Source organism: Pleurodeles waltl, chromosome 12, assembly GCF_031143425.1.
Source record: "Pleurodeles waltl isolate 20211129_DDA chromosome 12, aPleWal1.hap1.20221129, whole genome shotgun sequence".
Taxonomy (NCBI): domain Eukaryota; kingdom Metazoa; phylum Chordata; class Amphibia; order Caudata; family Salamandridae; genus Pleurodeles; species Pleurodeles waltl.
The window spans coordinates 92,984,089-93,001,443 of NC_090451.1; the positions used below are offsets into that span (position 1 = coordinate 92,984,089).

At 44.6% G+C, this 17,355-nt stretch overlaps 1 protein-coding gene across 1 annotated transcript in view; it reads right to left on the minus strand.

The window, feature by feature from the left end:
- Positions 1–8,000: 8,000 nt before the first annotated feature.
- The window catches only part of LOC138268010 (disintegrin and metalloproteinase domain-containing protein 10-like), a 148,243-nt gene continuing 138,888 nt past the window's right edge, over positions 8,001–17,355 (minus strand). Inside the window, exons 17-18 of the mRNA XM_069217318.1 lie at positions 10,205–10,279; positions 8,001–9,201 (exon numbers count right to left, since the gene is read on the minus strand). Of these exons, the coding sequence (XP_069073419.1) occupies positions 9,077–9,201; positions 10,205–10,279 (200 nt within the window). The 3' untranslated portion in view covers positions 8,001–9,076. The remainder of the gene's footprint in view (positions 9,202–10,204; positions 10,280–17,355) is intronic.

Consider the following 17,355-nt stretch of genomic DNA (forward strand, 5'->3'; position numbering starts at 1 on the left):
ATTCTTACGTGGGGACCTTTTCTTGGAATATCAACTTTTTATTATAAAAACACTTTTCTGTCCCATACACGTTAGAGGGAGATTCCAGCCAGATGACCACGACTGCATGCTGACCGCTGAATGTCTTCGCTACAGCTACTTGCTTAGACTGCTGAACCCCTGGCCTATATGGGTTCAGTCTTTTTTTATACAACAGGCTTCCTTGCTCAGGTATGGGGGATGATGTCTACCCAGGGGGGAAACCTGGAGGGTAGATTAGGGCTTAGCACGTTGTGCTCTAACATAGCTTAGGTAGGAAATATATGGAAAATGTTACTTACTCAGTAGATATCTGTTCGTGGCATGTAGTGCTGTAGATTCACATGCTTTGCATAAGTCCGCCATCTAGTGTTGTACTCGCAGTGTTACAAGTTGTTTTTCTTCGAGGAAGGTTTTCGAGTCACAGGAGCGAGTGACTCCTCCTCTCGGTGATACTGCGCATGGGCATCGAGTCCTTTGTTACATTGTTTTCCCCGCAGGAGGGTGAAGTAAAGAGTGTATAAGTGTATATGTACATATATAGTAAAGAAATTAGATGTCAATGCAATGTATATACATATTTATAATATTTAGTACTACTATGGCCACAGGATTCTGGGGAGGAGGGAGAGTGCATGTGAATCTACAGCACTGCATGCCACGAAACAGATGTCTACTTGGTAAGTAAAATTTTCTGTTCAATGGCATGCATAGCTGTAGATACACATGTTTGTATAGACTGTAAAGCAGCCCCCCCAACCCCCCAAAATTGAAGAGCTCTTTCAGCAACTGAATCTGGCTGTGGAAAGAAGACTGCCAATTCCACTGACTGATTGATATGAAAAGGTAAAACCACTTTTGGTAGGAATTTTGGATTTGTTCTCAGAACTACTTTGTTTTTGTGAATTTGAAAGAAATGTTCTTCTAAAGTGAATGCTTGAATTTCACTGACTCTTCTTTAAGGACTGATTGCTACTAAGAAGGGAACCTTCCATGGTAAAAACTGAATTGGGCAAGAATGCATGGGCTCAAATGGTGGCCCCATAAGTCTTGTGACTACAATGTTAAGATTCCACACAGGGGCTGGTGGAGCTCTAGGTGGAATAACCCTTTTAAGACCCTCCATAAAAGCCTTTATAACAGGAATCCTAAACAGGGAAGTATGTTGTCTGTTTTGGAGGTAAGCAGCTATTGCTGTTAAATGCATACTAATAGAGTATGTGAGGTTTGCTTTTTGTAAGTGTAGCAAATAGCAAACAATATCCTGTATTGAAGCTTTGAGTGGGTCAATGTTTTTAGGCTGACAACAGTAGACAATATGCTTCCATTTCACCGCATAACACTGTCTAGTTGTGGGTTTGCATGCTTCCTTTAGAATATCCATACATTCAGATGGAAGTTGTAAGTAGCCAAACTCTATGACTTCAGGAGCCAAATCGCAAGGTTGAGTATGCTGGGATTTGGATTTCTGATTTGAGCTCTCTTTTAAGTCAACCAATCTGGTCTGTTTAGTAGTTTGTGATGTGGTACTACAAACAGAGCCAACAGTGTTGTATACCAATGTAGACGTGCCCATGTGGAAGCTATGAGTATCATGGTGAGCGAGGTTTGTTTCATGTTTTTGATCAGAAATGGAATTAGTGGGAGAGGTGGAAAAGTGTAAGCAAATATCCCAGACCAATTGATCCATAGAGCACTGTCCTGGGATTGAGGGTGTGGGTACCTGGATGTGAAGTTTTGCTTGTGGTGAAAAGGTCTATGTCTGGGGTTCCCCACATTTGAATATATTGTTGAATCCCATTTGTGTACTTGTTGTTGCGTCCTGCTTAAGAGGTCCGCTAGTTGATTGTGTATTCCTGCAAGATACTCTGCCAGTAATTGAATCTGATTATGAATTGCCCATTTCCTAATTGTCTTTGCTAAAAGGGACAATTGAGATGAGTGTGCCCCCCCCCCCGTTTTTGCAGATAATACATAGTGGTCATATTGTCTGTCCTTATTAACACTATCTTGTGTGTGATTTGTGTCTGAAAGGCTTTGAGCGCTAGGAATACTGCTAGTAATTCCAAGTGGTTTATATGATAAGTCTGTTGAATTGAGTCCCATTCCCCCTGTACAGTGAGGTTTTTGAGATAAGCTCCCCAAACCTATCATTGATGCATCTGTTGTGATTGTGGTTTGAGATACAGGGTCCTGAAAGGGCCGCCCCTTTGAAAGGTTAATGCAATTCCACCATTGCAGAGAGCGGAGAGTCTGGCAGTCCAATAACTCTAGATCCTGATTTTGACCCTGTGCCTGAGACCATTGTTGAGAAAGACACTCCTGTAGTGGTCTTATGTGCAGTTTTGCATTGGGTACTATTGCTATGCATGAAGCCATAATTTCCAAGAGTTTCATCACTAACTTCACTGTATAAGTGTGGTTGGATTGTAGTCAAGATATGAGATTATGAAATACTTGAATCCTCACTGAGTTTGGGTATGCTAATCCTGATTGAGTGTTCAGAATTGCTCCCAGATACGGTTGCACTTGTGATGGCTGCAGGTGAGATTTGTGGTAATTGATTCTGAATCCTAGATTGTGTAGGATGTCTATGGTATATTGAGTGTGTTGTTGACAAATTTGAATTGTATTGGCTTTTATGAACCAGTCGCCCAGATATGGGAAGACATGTATGTATTGTCTTCTGAGGAATGCTGCAACCACCGGTAAGCATTTGGTGAACACCCTTGGTGCTGTTGTTACTCCGAATGGAAGCACCTTGAATTAGTAGTGCTTTTCTTCTATAAGAAATCTTAGATACCTTTGATGTGCAAGATGTATGCGAATGTGGAAATAAGCATCCTTGAAGTCTAATGCTGTCATGCAATCCTGTTTTTGTACTAGGGCAGTGGTTCCCAAACTTTTTCGATCCCCGGCTCCTTTGACCTATTGGCCGTGTTGGCCACGGCTCCCCATTATGTTACTTTTTTTTGGCGGGTGGGGGAACGTAATCCCAGCCTGTACCTGTACATACACTATTTACAGTTTGACTTCTTTATTCTCTCGTTCAGGTTCCTGAAAACCATTTATTTTAAACTATTTCTTTTCTTTTGTCATAGGGACATTATTAATGGTACACTGGCGCCCTCAGCTGGTCACAATAATTAATGCAGGGGGTTTTGTTTCCAAAACCACGGTGAAAAGCTACCGATTAAAAGCACCTCCGAGTGGTTTCCAGACTGTGTGCGGCGCCCCTGGCTAATTTTGACGGCGCACCAAGGAGCCGCGGCGCACAGTTTGGGAACCACTGTACTAGGGGAATGATGTCTTGTAGAGTGACCATATCAAAGTGTTCTGAAAGGATGTATTGATTGAGGGGGTCTGAGATCTAAAATTAGTCTGAGAGTACCATCTTTCTTTGGTATGAGGAAGTGCAGTAAATATACTCCAGACCCCTGTTGGAATATAGGTACTATCTCTATGGCTCCTTCGATTAGTAGAGATTGTACTTCCTGTTTTAATAAAGTGAGATGTTCCTGAGTGAGTCTGTGTGAATGAGGGGGGGATGTTTGGTGGAGCAGAGATGAGCTCTAGACAATAGCCATGTTGGATAATTATGTTGTGCCATTGCGGGTAAAATGTTGCCAGTCTTCCTCGCAACAGGAGATGTATACTCTGTGGGGATTTGTAAGAAGTCACTGTTTTGTTTAGGTGGAGGAATCTCTGGGGGAGGCTGATTTACCTCTTCCCGTATAATTAGATCCTTTGTAAGAGCCTCTGAATGAACCTCTATTATAGAAGTGTGGCCCTTGTTTTTACTGTGAAGTAGATGGTTTGAAACTCCTAAAGTGTGGCCTACAAAAAGTGCCCCTAGTTGGCGTGGTGTGTAATACACCCATTGCTCTGAGTCTTTTTCAAATTGATCTATTGTGGTATCAACCCCTGGACCAAACAGAGGTTCGTTATCGAAGTGCATGTTTAAAATTGCTTGCTGTTGCTGTATCTCTGGCTTAAATCCTGAAGCTCTTAGCCATGCATGTCTCCTAATGATTATGGTTGTGTTGACTCCCCTTGCTGCTGTATCAGCTGCATCTGTAGCACATCTGCTTGCATTGTTAGAAATAGCCAGTCCTTCTGCTACTATTTGTTGTCCCTTTTTTTGACGTTCCAGTAGAAGATATTGTAACAAGTCTTCCATCTGATCCCAATGAGCCCTGTCATACCTTGCTAGGAGTGCTTGGGAGTTTGCAATCCTCCAATGGTTAGCAGCTTGAGTAGCAATTTTTACCTGCTGCATCAAATTTCCGACTTTCTTTGTTTGGAGGGGGAGCATCTCCTGTATAGTGGCTATTGGCTTTTTTTTGCTGCACCTACCACTATAGAATCAGGTTGTAATTGTGTCCTAATAAAAACTGGTGCAGGTTTATATTTTGTCTCCACCTGGGGTGTAATAATTCTTGCTTTCAAAATGTCTTCAGCATGTCTAAGCATAGCTGGAAGCATAGGGAGACACTGAAACTCTTTATTAGTAGATGTTAGAGTGTTAAATAGAAAGTCATCCTCAATAGGATCTGTATGTTACTGTACTTTATGATACACACTTGCTCTTGCTATAACTTGGTTATAAGAAGTGGTATCTTCAGGGGGAGATGGTCTTGCTGGGTATGGATCTGGATCATTAGGGAGAATGGGATCTATATCATATATATCCCATGGGTCTACCTATTTTTGAGGATCAATTAGGTCATCTGTATGCAGTGATGTACATGATTTCTGTGCAGAAAACTGTGCTGATAATGTAGGTAAAGGTGGTGGGGGGTAGCAGGAAGGATAGGAAAATCTGGTGGCGAAGGCTTAGACTGTTGGATTGCCTTTTGTTTCTCATTCTGTTTAGAGACCTTAATAGGTGGAGGCCCAGCATCCAAAGTCTCTTGAAAAGTCTGTTTTCTTTTTATTGTTGGAGGAGGACAGGCTATGACCCTTCCTGTTTCTTTGTGTATATGAACCTTGCGCTGTTTAGCATCCATAACCTCTAATATAGGTTGTAGGAAAAATCAGATTTTTGGTTCAGTACCAAAACTGATGTGGCTGGCTGTTTGGTATATGCCGAATGCACTTTGTTTTTTTGGTCCAGTGCCGAACCCAATGGTTGGTCATCCGAAGGTAATTTTTGGGTCCGACCATGGCCCGAAGGCAGTGCAGGACCGAAGACCGATGCATGAGTCTTTTTAATTGTCTTTGGTGTGGCAGGGCTGATTTTCTCACGCACTGCGCCGACGGAATATCTTGGCTGTCGACATCGGAATCTGGATTAGAATTGGAATCTGCAATGGAGACGGCTGCGCGCTGTCATATTTCTTCTTGCGCATGTTCTTCGCCAAAGATGTCCGGTGTGTGTTCTGACGACTTGGACGCCATTTCCATTCGAAACGCCCTTCGGTCCCAAAGAGTCGTTTTGGATCGAAATGATCTGCAAGTGTCGCAGGTTTCTTCTCTATGTTCCAGAGACAGACAGAGATTGCACACCAAATGCTGATCGGTGTAGGGAAATTTGGTGTGGAACCGTGGACAGAACCGAAATGGAGTCTGTTCCATCAGCCTAAAATGACTACAACATGTCGAAGTAAGCCCAAAAAGGGCCAGGTCGCCCACTACAATCGGATTGACTATACTGACGTTTATAGAAAGTTAGAGAGAAATTCAGAGAATACCGAACCAAGATATACCAGAGCGAGAGGAAACACGTCTGAACCCGACAGAGGAAAGAAAACTATCTAACAAAGGACTCAATGCCCATGCTCAGTATCACCAAGAGAAGGAGTCACTCGATCCCATGACTCGAAAACCTTCTTTGGAGAAAAACAACTTGTAACACTCCGAGCCCAACACTAGATGGCGGATTTATGCATGTGTATCTACAGCCACACTTGCAATAGAACATATATATTCCTAGTGACAGTATGGCGGGACTGTTTTTTTGTTTCACTCTCCTTGTCACAATTTTGCTTCTAATGTGTTTTATCATCCTAGTTATTGCAATACATGCCATTTTATTTAAGATGTAGTTACTTCAATAAAACATATTGAACTATACTCTGCTTCTGTTTGTCTTTGCTTGAGTGAGGCTAATGTAACTGAGAGAAAGGGGTGAGATCTGATCGACCACGATTCCCCTGAGGAGTCCTCTCCGTCATGACCCCAGTTGCCACAATCATCCCTGCTCTTGGGTGGAGATGAGGCACTGCTAGTTGGCCAGAAAACCCGGATTGGGGTGACAGGTGTCACATGGTGTGGGATTGAACTCAGTAACCCACGATTCAGGTGATCCTGCCACCTAAATCCAGTAGTCTCATTAGGATAATGAGAACCTATGCAAGAACGCTTCCACTTACTCTAAACCCGACCCTTACAGAGTCCCAAACATTGGTGAACCTGTTTTTCAATTACAAATAAATGCTTTTGTATGAAAAAATGTCAAATTAACCAGTGGCTCTGGTTTTATTCTTACTACAAAAGCCTGGAAAATGTTGGTGAATTTTATTGGCTTAAAAAAATCTTGCTTGATGTCTTGATGAATTATTGTTAAATTGGATAAAGAAGAGATAACCCGCGTCCCAGCCGAATTGGACCCAACCTCCTTCATATAAACAAGCATTGCCTCTGGGACACCTTAATACAATCCACTGTTACTAGGAACCTCAGAATAGTTTTACCCTCTGTCATGAGACAAAAGAAAAATCCATTAGGTTCTGATGTGAAGATTCATTAACTCCATCCTCATCATACTTTCCATACTGCAAAAGGACTGAACACTAACCTTGTAATTGGCAGAATCAACTGCTTTACATCCTTTCAGTGTGTTGCCCCTAAACAAAGTTATAAAAATGACTTCACAGACCCCGTTTAATCTTTGGAGACACACCCTCATCTAACCTTACCAAATCCAAGCTGGCTGGTTATCCGTGACACACCGTTTCTTGTAGAAACTACTCATGTTGGTATTTACAGCTATCCATGGCATTTGTATTACTTGTCAACAAGCTCTGACCAAATATCTTGTCACTCTTAACCTAAGACCTTACACCTTTGCTCTTCTTGTGACCCCCATACTAGGATTAACAAAATTATCCAGCAGTGAAGGTTTGAATAATGCAGCATGGCTGACTTAAGTAAGTTGTTATGAAAGGCAAATTATGCAGCATTATGAAAGACATTCTGTGGGAATACTATTCTGACTTTTTGTCACTTAAAAGCACATTAATACTGTCTGAGCAAACGTTTAGTCTTGTTAGTTCCACTTTATCAAATCACCAAAACATAGCAAGAGTAACTGAAAAGCGATTAATTCACATTTGTAACTGATCTTCTAGTGTGAGGTCCGATATGTGGCACTTTCTAAAGATTTTTAACCCATTTGAGCTCAATATAAACATTTTTGTTAACATATGCAAGGATTATGTAGATAGTGTAGCAAAGCCAAAATTATGCAAAATGGCGGCAGTCTCAAAATTCAACTATTTCAGAGGCACCCCTCCTAACCCACTCTATACTGCATCTTTATTTTGATTTGTGTCCCTTTCTGTCTGCTTGTACAGGTCATAAGTTCTCTAGTACAATTCAAGAAAGACTTGAAAACTCACTTGATACTGATCAATGCACAATAGACTAAGGCCCATATTTATACTTTTTTAGCGCCGCTTTTTGACGCAAAAGTGGGGCAAACTTACAAAATACAATTGTGTTTTTGCGTCAAAAAGCGGCGCAAATGTGAGAACAAAAAAGTATAAATATGGGCCTAACTTTCTCCACTTCTCCGTCTGCATATCTGCTTAAGTATGAAAGCTGTATTAATGTACAACATTAATTTGTTTAAACATCAAGTTGCGCTTTTGTTCACCTGACACACAAATGCATGAATGAAAGGCTCATAACCTGGTTAACAATTTTTTTAAAAACTGGAAATGACCTACGGCCATCCACAAAGAAGGAAGGCAAAGAGGTGACGTCAATTTGATTTATTTACACATTGAGTATTTTTCACTATGTAATAACACCTCCTTACAGGCAATACCATTCATCTTCATCAATGTGTTTGATGCTAGCAATGTTGTAGAGACACAGCACTGATGGATACATTGGGGCTGATTCACACAGACATGTATGAGTACAGGAAGTAGTACTAAAGGAGTACATTTTGCCATACCCAGAAACACTTTTTTGAACCAACATCAAAACATTAACTCCCAAATAGTAATAGTGCAGATAGGGTGCAGTCCATTATATCTGTCCTAACTGTATATTCACATGTTATTTACATTTTACATGCTTTAGTAGCCAATCCATAAAGGCCATTAAGACTACTTAAAATTCTACTAAAGGACTGCTACTGTCCGTCTTACAAATTGGGTTTGTGAATGGGCCCATATATTTAGAAACATTTCCAGAATACATAATTCCACTGGCAGAATAACAAAAAAAAGTAATATTTTGTGAAATTGCTAAATCGTTACTCGTTTCCTAATCATGGATCTGACAAGATTCCACAACAATAAAAAAGTTAATATGCATTTTTTTAACTAAAATAAATACAGTTATTTCTAAAACTCACTGAAAACAATAAGTTTTTGATTTTTTGGGTGGGCAAAATAATTTTAAAGACTTCTATTCCCAGAATGGTTTGTGGAAGCTTCAGACTTTTAAAGTACATTTTGCGTGCTTTGTATTTCGGCAATTGCATGGATTCCAATTAATTATCAATATAACTTTTGTTTTTTTTTAAATTCCGATTTGTAAATTTTTAAAGAAAACTTTGGTTTTATTTAAAATGCTGTGATTTGATTTGTTAAAATATATGTCACGGTGTTTCAGGTAGCATCACGCCTCCACGTCTGTGAACTCCTTGGAAGGCATGCACATGGTCCAATAAATACAAGTTGATACTCTAGAATGTTACTGACAAATAAGCATTTATTTTTCATGTAATCTTTCAATCATCAGCATTCTCTAACAGGAAGTTTGAAGTGGTCTGATTTTCATAATGTGAACATTAGTTCGTATGCTTGATATTTTCTCTGCTTCACATCCTACTTTCAAATTCGTGGTATGAACTTTGGAAAAACATCTGCTCTTGCTCCAGGTAGACAATGGATGATTCGGTCTGATGGATGAATGGTTTTCTGAGGATGACCCTCATTTCTCCTTCTAGAAAAAGAATCAGAAGTTACCCAAATGCGTGTCACATTTGAATTAAACACAACTAGAGACCGCCACCAAGCATTGAAAATGTCAAGAAATACTGAGAATTACAACTTTTGGCTAAATCTTTATTATGGTACCTAAGCTGGTACACATTTAGGATTTTGTTCAGTTGTGAGAAGGAAACACACAAAGTAATACCTAAATAAAGATATTTATACTTACACTTTTGCTTTGATGTAGATTCTTAAAATACTAAAACAGTTGCCATTTTTTCTGCATTAAGGTACCCAAAGAACACTACACGATATGCAAGACTCGGATGGTTGCATGTAAGTGATGTGTTCTCACAGCAGCATCAAGACGACCTGACCATTTTTTTGTACTGAATGGACCTACTTCTATGACATAATGTAAAATGGTACTTATCCAGGAATCTCCATGACCTTCATAAACACTGCCTCATTAATATTCATGCGGGACTTTCTTCAGTGAATCCATATAGTCCAAACTCCCCGCTGGGCCAGAAAGAGAAAGCAGAGCTGTGCCTCTGAATTTCCTTTCATAATGAGCTTTAAATGGGTGGTGGTTGCATTCTCATAAGAAAGTGGCAGATGCTAAAATGGACATCACAGAGTGCAAGGAGTGGTGCGTTAGTATGTTCTCTGCTCCCTTTGCTGCCAGACGCCCCCCCTTAGAAAGTGAAACTGTCTGCCATGGACAGTTTCCACAGTGCAGATGGTTACGTCCAACCATGGGAGATGGTAACAGTTCAATGTTTTTGGGACTACTGGAGAACTCTCAAATCACTGATACATTTCCATGAGAGTTCCAAGGAGTGGAAGGTGCCTATTAACCACATCCTTTCCTTTCTGATTTGCTGGGATTTGTAATTCTGACACTGCAAATCGCAAATACATTTGTGAATTGCAATGTACTTTTAATGACTCCATTGAAAAGCCAACTCCTAGTGCAACACCATGGTAGAATGACACTGTTTACTACTTACCATCCTCATCTTCAGTCCGGTCCACAAGCACATGGCCTGTAATTGGTTGAGGAGCTCGTCTGGCCTTAAAGACACCTTTAAAACAAAAATGTAAAGTAATCACAGAAAATGACCACTAGTAGCCTATCACATAAACTTGAGTAACAAGCGGCTAAATCACTAACACCATCAGCAGTAGAGAAAACCAAAAAATACTGTTCATTTCATAATGTCAATATCTACTGTTGCAAGTGCTTACTTTGTAAATGAATGAGTGCCCAGGCCCAAAACTCTGTTCAGACGCCCGCATCCCACAAATGAAATGTTGTTGTGCCAATAAGCTGCATAGTCTTGAATCCATCTCCTACTTTTTTATCCACTACCAGGCCCTCCTTCTCCTTTATCTTACTCTTGCAGGTTCCTTTTTTCTACCTTTGTGCTGAATTTTCCGTCTTTCTGCTTTGTGTGTTTATCCTTCGCTTACTCTTGGTAAATCGCTGATACAGAAAAATAAGTGCCACCCCCCCAAAATGAGTGCTGGTGGTGCCCACCAGCTCAAATTAAGCACTGACTGTAGGGAAGTGCCCCTGTTGGCATGGTTACCCCCCACACACACTTTTTGCCTGATATTGATGCCAACTTTGACTGCAGGTGTGCTGGGATCCTGCTAACCAGGCCCCAGTACCAGTGTTCTTTCCCAAAACCTGTTCTATTGTTTCCGCAATTGGCACACCTGGCACGCAGTTAAGCCCCTTTTAAAAACTACCCATGGTACCAAGGGCCCTGTAGCCAGAGAAGGTTCCCAAGGGCTGCACCATGTATTATGCCACCTTGGGGGACCCTCTCACCAAGCACATGCACACTGTCCTTGCAGCTTGTGGGCGCTGGTGTGGAGAAAAAGGCAGAGTCGATATACATCCCTCTCAGGGTGCCATGCCGGCACACCACTGCATGTGGCATAGGTAAGTCACCCCTCTAGCAGGCCTTACAGCCCTAAGGCAGGGTGCACTATACCACAGGTGAGGGCAAAGCTGCATGAGCAAAATGCCCCTACAGTGTCTAAGTCCATTCTTAGACATTGAAAGTGCAGGGTAGCCATATTGAGTATATGGTCTGGGAGTTTGTCATTACCACCTCCACAGCTCCATAATGGCTTCACTGAATTCCGGGAAGTTTGGTATCAAACTTCTCAGCACAATAAACGCACACTGATGCCAATGTTGTATTTTTTTTTAACAATGCACCCAGTGGGCATCTTAGAAATGCCCCCTGTATTTTACTCAATCCTTTAGTGCATGACTGACTGGTCTGTGCCAGCCTGCCACTAAGAGATGAGCTTCTGGCCACATGGGGTGGGAGTCTTTGTGCTCCCGGTGACCAGGAACAAAGCCTGCACTGGGTGGAGGTGTGAAGCACCTCCCCGCTGCAGGAACTGTAACACCTGGCAGTGAGCCTCAAAGGCTCAGACCTCTTGTTACTGTGCCTCAGGGTACCCCAGCGAGTGGAGTTGCCCGCCCCCCCAGACAAAGCCACTCTTTTGGCGGCATGTCCGGTGGGAAAATTAGGGAAAGCAGGAAGGAGTGACCACCCCAGTTAGGACCACCCCTAAGGTGTCCAGAGCTGAGGTGACCCCCCTCCCTGCAGAATTGTCTATCTTAGTTTGGAGGACAGGGCCCAATAGGGTTAGGTTTGTGTCCCCCTCCCCAAAGGGAGTGGATACAAGAAGGGTGTAGCCATCCTCAGGGTCAGTAGCCATTGGCTACTGCCCTCTGACCCCTGTAATGCCCCTAAATCCAGGATTTAAGGGCTCCCCTGAACTTAAGTCGTCAGATTCCTGGTGACCTCACAAGAAGAAAGAAGAAGGACTGCTAAGCTGAAGTCCCAGCAGAGAAGAGGGAAGGCAAGAACTGACTTGCCGGCCTGTCTCCTGCTTCAGAGAAATTGCAAAAGAAAGTCACACATCCTGTGGGTCCAGCAACCTCTGCCAAATCTCCAGAGGGCTGCCTGCATCACAGAAGACCAAGAACTATTGTGGACAGTGGCCCTGTCCAAAAAGAAACTACAGCTAAGGACTCCAGACCCTCCCCGGATCCGCAAGTCCTGACCACTCTGCACCCGATGCCCACAGACCGTGTCCAGGTGGCCTAACCAACTAGAGAGGATCCCCAGGTGATTTTGAGCAAATGCCACCCTCGGCTGACCACTCCTGTCCCCCACGACGACACCTGCAGTGTGAATCCAGAGGAGCCCTGTGACTGCAAAAGCTCCAGATGAAGATATCCGATGCGAAAAGGTACACTGTACCCCCAGTCCCCAGGCCTTGGAGAACCCAACCTCTGGTGCAGCAACGTTCAGAAGACGGCCCTCCTACTTGCTTAGCCTGTGGTTTTTCCTGAACAGATCCCCTGGACCCAGCCTGCGGCATCCAAGTGACCCCTGGGGCCCCCTCATAGGAAAACACTGGGAGCTCAATGGTCTGTTTGCACCCTGCACCTGGTCGCCCCTGCGCCACTAAGGGTGTCAGTTTGTTGCCTACTTATGGCCTCCAGATGCTCCTCTAAACTCCCCAGGTCTGCCCTCCAAAGACATGGGTACTTACCTGCCAGCTGATCTGAAACTGAGTGCCCGGAGGCCCCATAGGAGCCCATGTTAAACTTGCCTCATCTTTGACCTCTGCACCCGGCCGGCCCAGTGTTGCTGGTGGTGGGTGTTTGGGGTTGAACCCCAACCAGTGGAATTCCCAACCCCCGGAGACTGGAACTGTAAGTGTTGTATGTACCTGCAAAATGTACTAACTTTTCTTCGTCCACAGGAACTGTTCTGAAAATTGCACTGTCAACTTTTAAAACCGATTATTGCCTTTTATTCAAAAAACGAAAAACTTACCAATTCCAATCAAAATGGTATTGATACATATATGAAATACTTATTTATTTATGTACTTCCTTGCAACTTGAATCTTGTGGTTTGAGTAATAAATTAACAAAATATATTTTTTCTATATAAAAACAATTGTTCTGGAGTTAAGTCATTGAGTGTGTGCTTCTTCTATTGTCTGTGTGTGTACAACAAACACTTTGCACTACCCTCTGCTAAGCCTAACTGCTCGACCACACTACCACAAAAGAGAGCATTAGTATTATTTACTTTAGCCTCTGTTAAGCCTCTGGGGGATCCCTGGACTATGTGAACACTATGGCGGTCATTCCGACCCTGGCGGTCATGGACCGCCAGGGCCGGGGACCGCGGGAGCACCGCCAACAGGCTGGCGGTGCTCCCAAGGGCATTCTGTACCGCCGCGGTCAGAAACGGAAAACCGGCGGTGTACCGCCGGTTTTCCGCTGCCCTGGGGAATCCTCCATGGCAGCGCAGCTTGCTGCGCCGCCATGGGGATTCTGACCCCCATACCGCCATCCTGTTCCTGGCGGTTTCGGCCGCCAGGAACAAGATGGCGGTATGGGGTGTCGTGGGGCCCCCGTAACAGGGCCCCACCAAGATTTTTAGTGTCTGCCATGCAGACACTGAAAATCGCGATGGGTGCAACTGCACCCGTCGCACCCCTTCCACTCCGCCGGCTCCATTCGGAGCCGGCATCCTTGTGGAAGGGTGTTTCCCGCTGGGCTGGCGGGCGGCCTCCTGGCGGTCGCCCGCCAGCCCAGCGGGAAACCCAGAATACCCGCGGCGGTCTTGTGACCACGCAGCGGTATTCTGGCGGCTCCCGCCGGCCCCGCGGGTACCGCGGCCGGCGGGAGTCAGAATGACCCCCTATATCTCATTTTGATATAGTACATACAGAGACAGCTTCCTACATTGGTGGATCAGCTGTGGGGTTTACAACTTTGCATTTGCTGGACTACTCAGCCAATACCTGATCACACAACTAAGTTCCAAAATTGTCTTTAGAAACTGATTTTTGAATTTGTCAAATGTTTCTACATTTCTAAAAGTCCTGCTAGGGCCTTGGTTAAGTTCATTTAGCATCTCTTTCTAGATTTAAAAAGTTATTGTATCTTAGGGGTTAGTAACTAGAAGTAGTTTTAGTTCCTAAAAGTAATTCCCAACTTTAGTAACATAATGGGCAGCTCAGAGGAAATGGTTGTGGAGCTCAACCTCACCCGTTAACTCCATTTAGGGATGGGAGAGTTAAGGCCCCTCTGCAAGCTAAAAAAGATTAGAACAGGCTCCAACCCTACCAAGGTCAAGCTCCAGGAGCTCTTGGCAGAGTACATTTGGGACCACCCTGCTGAGGAGTAAGACCTCCCCCGCAAATATGCAAGATGTTGGAGCTGAGGAGGATGAACTCCCCCCTTCTCACCTAACTAGGGAGATCAGGGTCCCAAGGTCCCTATCTCCAAAGATAGTACTCACAGTACCTGGATGTTCGAAAGGGAGTCCAGCTCCTCTGGGAACATTGAGGGTAGCCCCAATGAAGAGGACCTCCTTTTAGCAAGGATGCCCAAAACATTAGCTTTGGAGCAACATCTCCTAGTTATAGAGAAGGAGAGAGCAGAAATGGGCTTAGCACCCATTAATGGTGGCAGCAACTTAAATTGGGCCAGAGAGAATATGGATACCCTAAAAATCCCCAAAGGGATTGCCTCAAAATATGAGGAAGGTGATGATATCACCAAATGATTCACAGCTTTTGAGAGAGCCTGTGCAATTAGAAAACTAAACAGATCTCACTGGGGGGCTCTCCTTTGGGAACTGTTTACTGGTAAGTGTAGGGACAGACTCCTCACACTCACTGGTGTAGATGCTGAATCCTATGGCCACACAAAGGCTACCATGATTGAGAGCTTTGGATTCACCACTGAGGAGTATAGAAGTAGGTTCAGGGGGGCTCACAAAACCTTCAGCTAGTCCTGGGTTAAATTTGTGAACTACTCGGTGAACGCACAAGATGGTTGGATAACTGGCAGTGGAATGCATGACTATGATCAGATTTATAATTTGTTTATGAAGGAACATCTTTTAAGTAACTGCTTCAATGACAAATTGCATCAATATTTAGTAGACCTAGTTCCAATTTTTCCCCAAGAATTGGGAAAGAAGGCAGACCATTGGGTCAAGACAAGGGTGACCAAGACTTCCACTGGGGGTGACCAAAACAAAGGGGTCATAAAGCCTCCCCAAGGGAAGGGTGGTGAGACACCTAAGGACAAAAACAAAGAGTCTTAACAAGGGCCCCAAAAACCTGCACAGGAGGGTGGGCCCGAGCCTCTTCACAGTCCACAAGTGGGTACAAGGGTAAACACTTTGATCCCAAGACGGCCTGGTGACACAACTGTAAACAGCATGGGCACCAAACTGGAGACTTGGCCTGTCCCAAAAAGAATCCCCCTAGCACTGCTCTTGTTAGTTCTGGTATAGCCAGTCTCCAGGTGGGATCAACAGTATGCCCAGAGCAATTCAGGGTCCACAATGAAGCTACTCTAGTCTCTGAGGGTGGGGTGTATGTAGCCACACTAGCTGTCTGGCCGCCTACCATGCAAAAATACAGACAGCATCTCTTAATAAATGGGACAAAAGTAGAAGCCCTGAGGAATACAGGTGCCAGTGTCACCATGGTGATAGAAAAACTGGTTTCCCCAGGACAGTATTTGGCTGGACAAACTTATCCAGTCACCAATGCTGACAATGTAACTAAAGTCCATCCCATCGCTATGGTGACTTTAGAATGGGGAGGAGTTACTGGCCGGAAATAGGTAGTGGTCTCTTCTACAATCCCACTGGAATGCTTGCTCCTTGGGCTGAGGTAGAGCTCAAAACACATGCAGCCATGCTGGGAATCTGAACTGGTGTGTGTGAAAACAAGAGCATAAAGCAAAGCACAGGGTGAAAAAGAAGTATTCAAGCCAGGAATAATGGCCTAACCTTCCAAGAAAAAATGTAAGAGGACTGAGGGACCAGCCTGTGAACAGCAAAAGAAGGAAGACCTCTCTTCCCAGGAAGATGCCTTACCCCCTGAGGGAACTGAGTCCATGGAGCTGGATCCTTGCCTTGTAGAGCTCTTGGGCCAGGGGGACCCTCAAGGGAATAACCGTGCCAAGGACAAAAGACTTGTCCCACTCTTGAAGGCCTGAGGCAGCAGGCAGCAAGCAGCTGCACAGGAAAATGGAGATGTCAGTGGCTCCCGCAAGGTCTATTGGGAAGATGGACTCCTTTACACTGAGGCCAGATACCCCAAACCTGGTGCAGCCAGGAGAGTGGTAGTGCGTCATCAGTTTAGGGAGTTAATCCTAACTTTGGCCCATGATATCCCCCTAGCTGGGCATCTTGGATAAACAAAAACATAGCGCAGGCTTGTCAACCACTTTTTTGTAGCTCCTGTGTCACCTGCCAAGCCAGTGGTAAGGCAGGTGGCCACCCAAAGACCCCCCTCATTACACTTCCTGTGGTGGGGGTTCCCTCTGAAAGGGTTGGTGTGAACATTGTGGGTTTACTTGACCTACCCACAGCCTCAGAGAATCAGTTTATACTGGTAGTAGTGGATCATGCTACCAGGTACTATGAAGCAATTCCCCTTAGATCTGCTACAGCTCCTGCAGTAGCCAAGGCCCTGATTGGTATTTTTACCAGAGTGGGGTTTCCTAAGGAGGTGGTTTCTGACAGAGGTACAAACAATGGTCCTCATTACGACCCTGGCATCCGGCAGTAAGCTGGCGGTAACAGCGCCAACAGGCTGGCGGTGTACCGTCAGTGGATTATGACTGTGGCGAATTAGCCACGGCCATACCGCCGGCCCCTCCAACATACCGCCAGGCTTCCACTTGGCGGTCATAATCCCCAAGGCAGCGGTGCAAGCACCACCGCCCTGGGGATTATGAGTCTGCAACCGCCAGCCTATCCATGGCGGTAAACACCGCCATGGAAAGGCTAGCGGGAAGGGGGACTCCAGGTGCCCCTGGGGGCCCCTGCTCTGCCCATGCACTTGGCATGGGCAGTGTAGGGGCCCCCAGGCACAGCCCCATTGTGCATTTCACTGCCCGAATTTCGTCAGTGAAATGCGCGACAGGTGCTGCTGCACCCGCTGCACATCAACATTGCCACCTGCTGCAATGTGGATGTGACTTTTCTGCTGGGCCAGAGGTTGGAAACACTGTTTCCGTCCGCTGGGCCAGCGGTAAAGTCATAATAGGGAGCTACATATACTGCCAGCACTGGCGGTA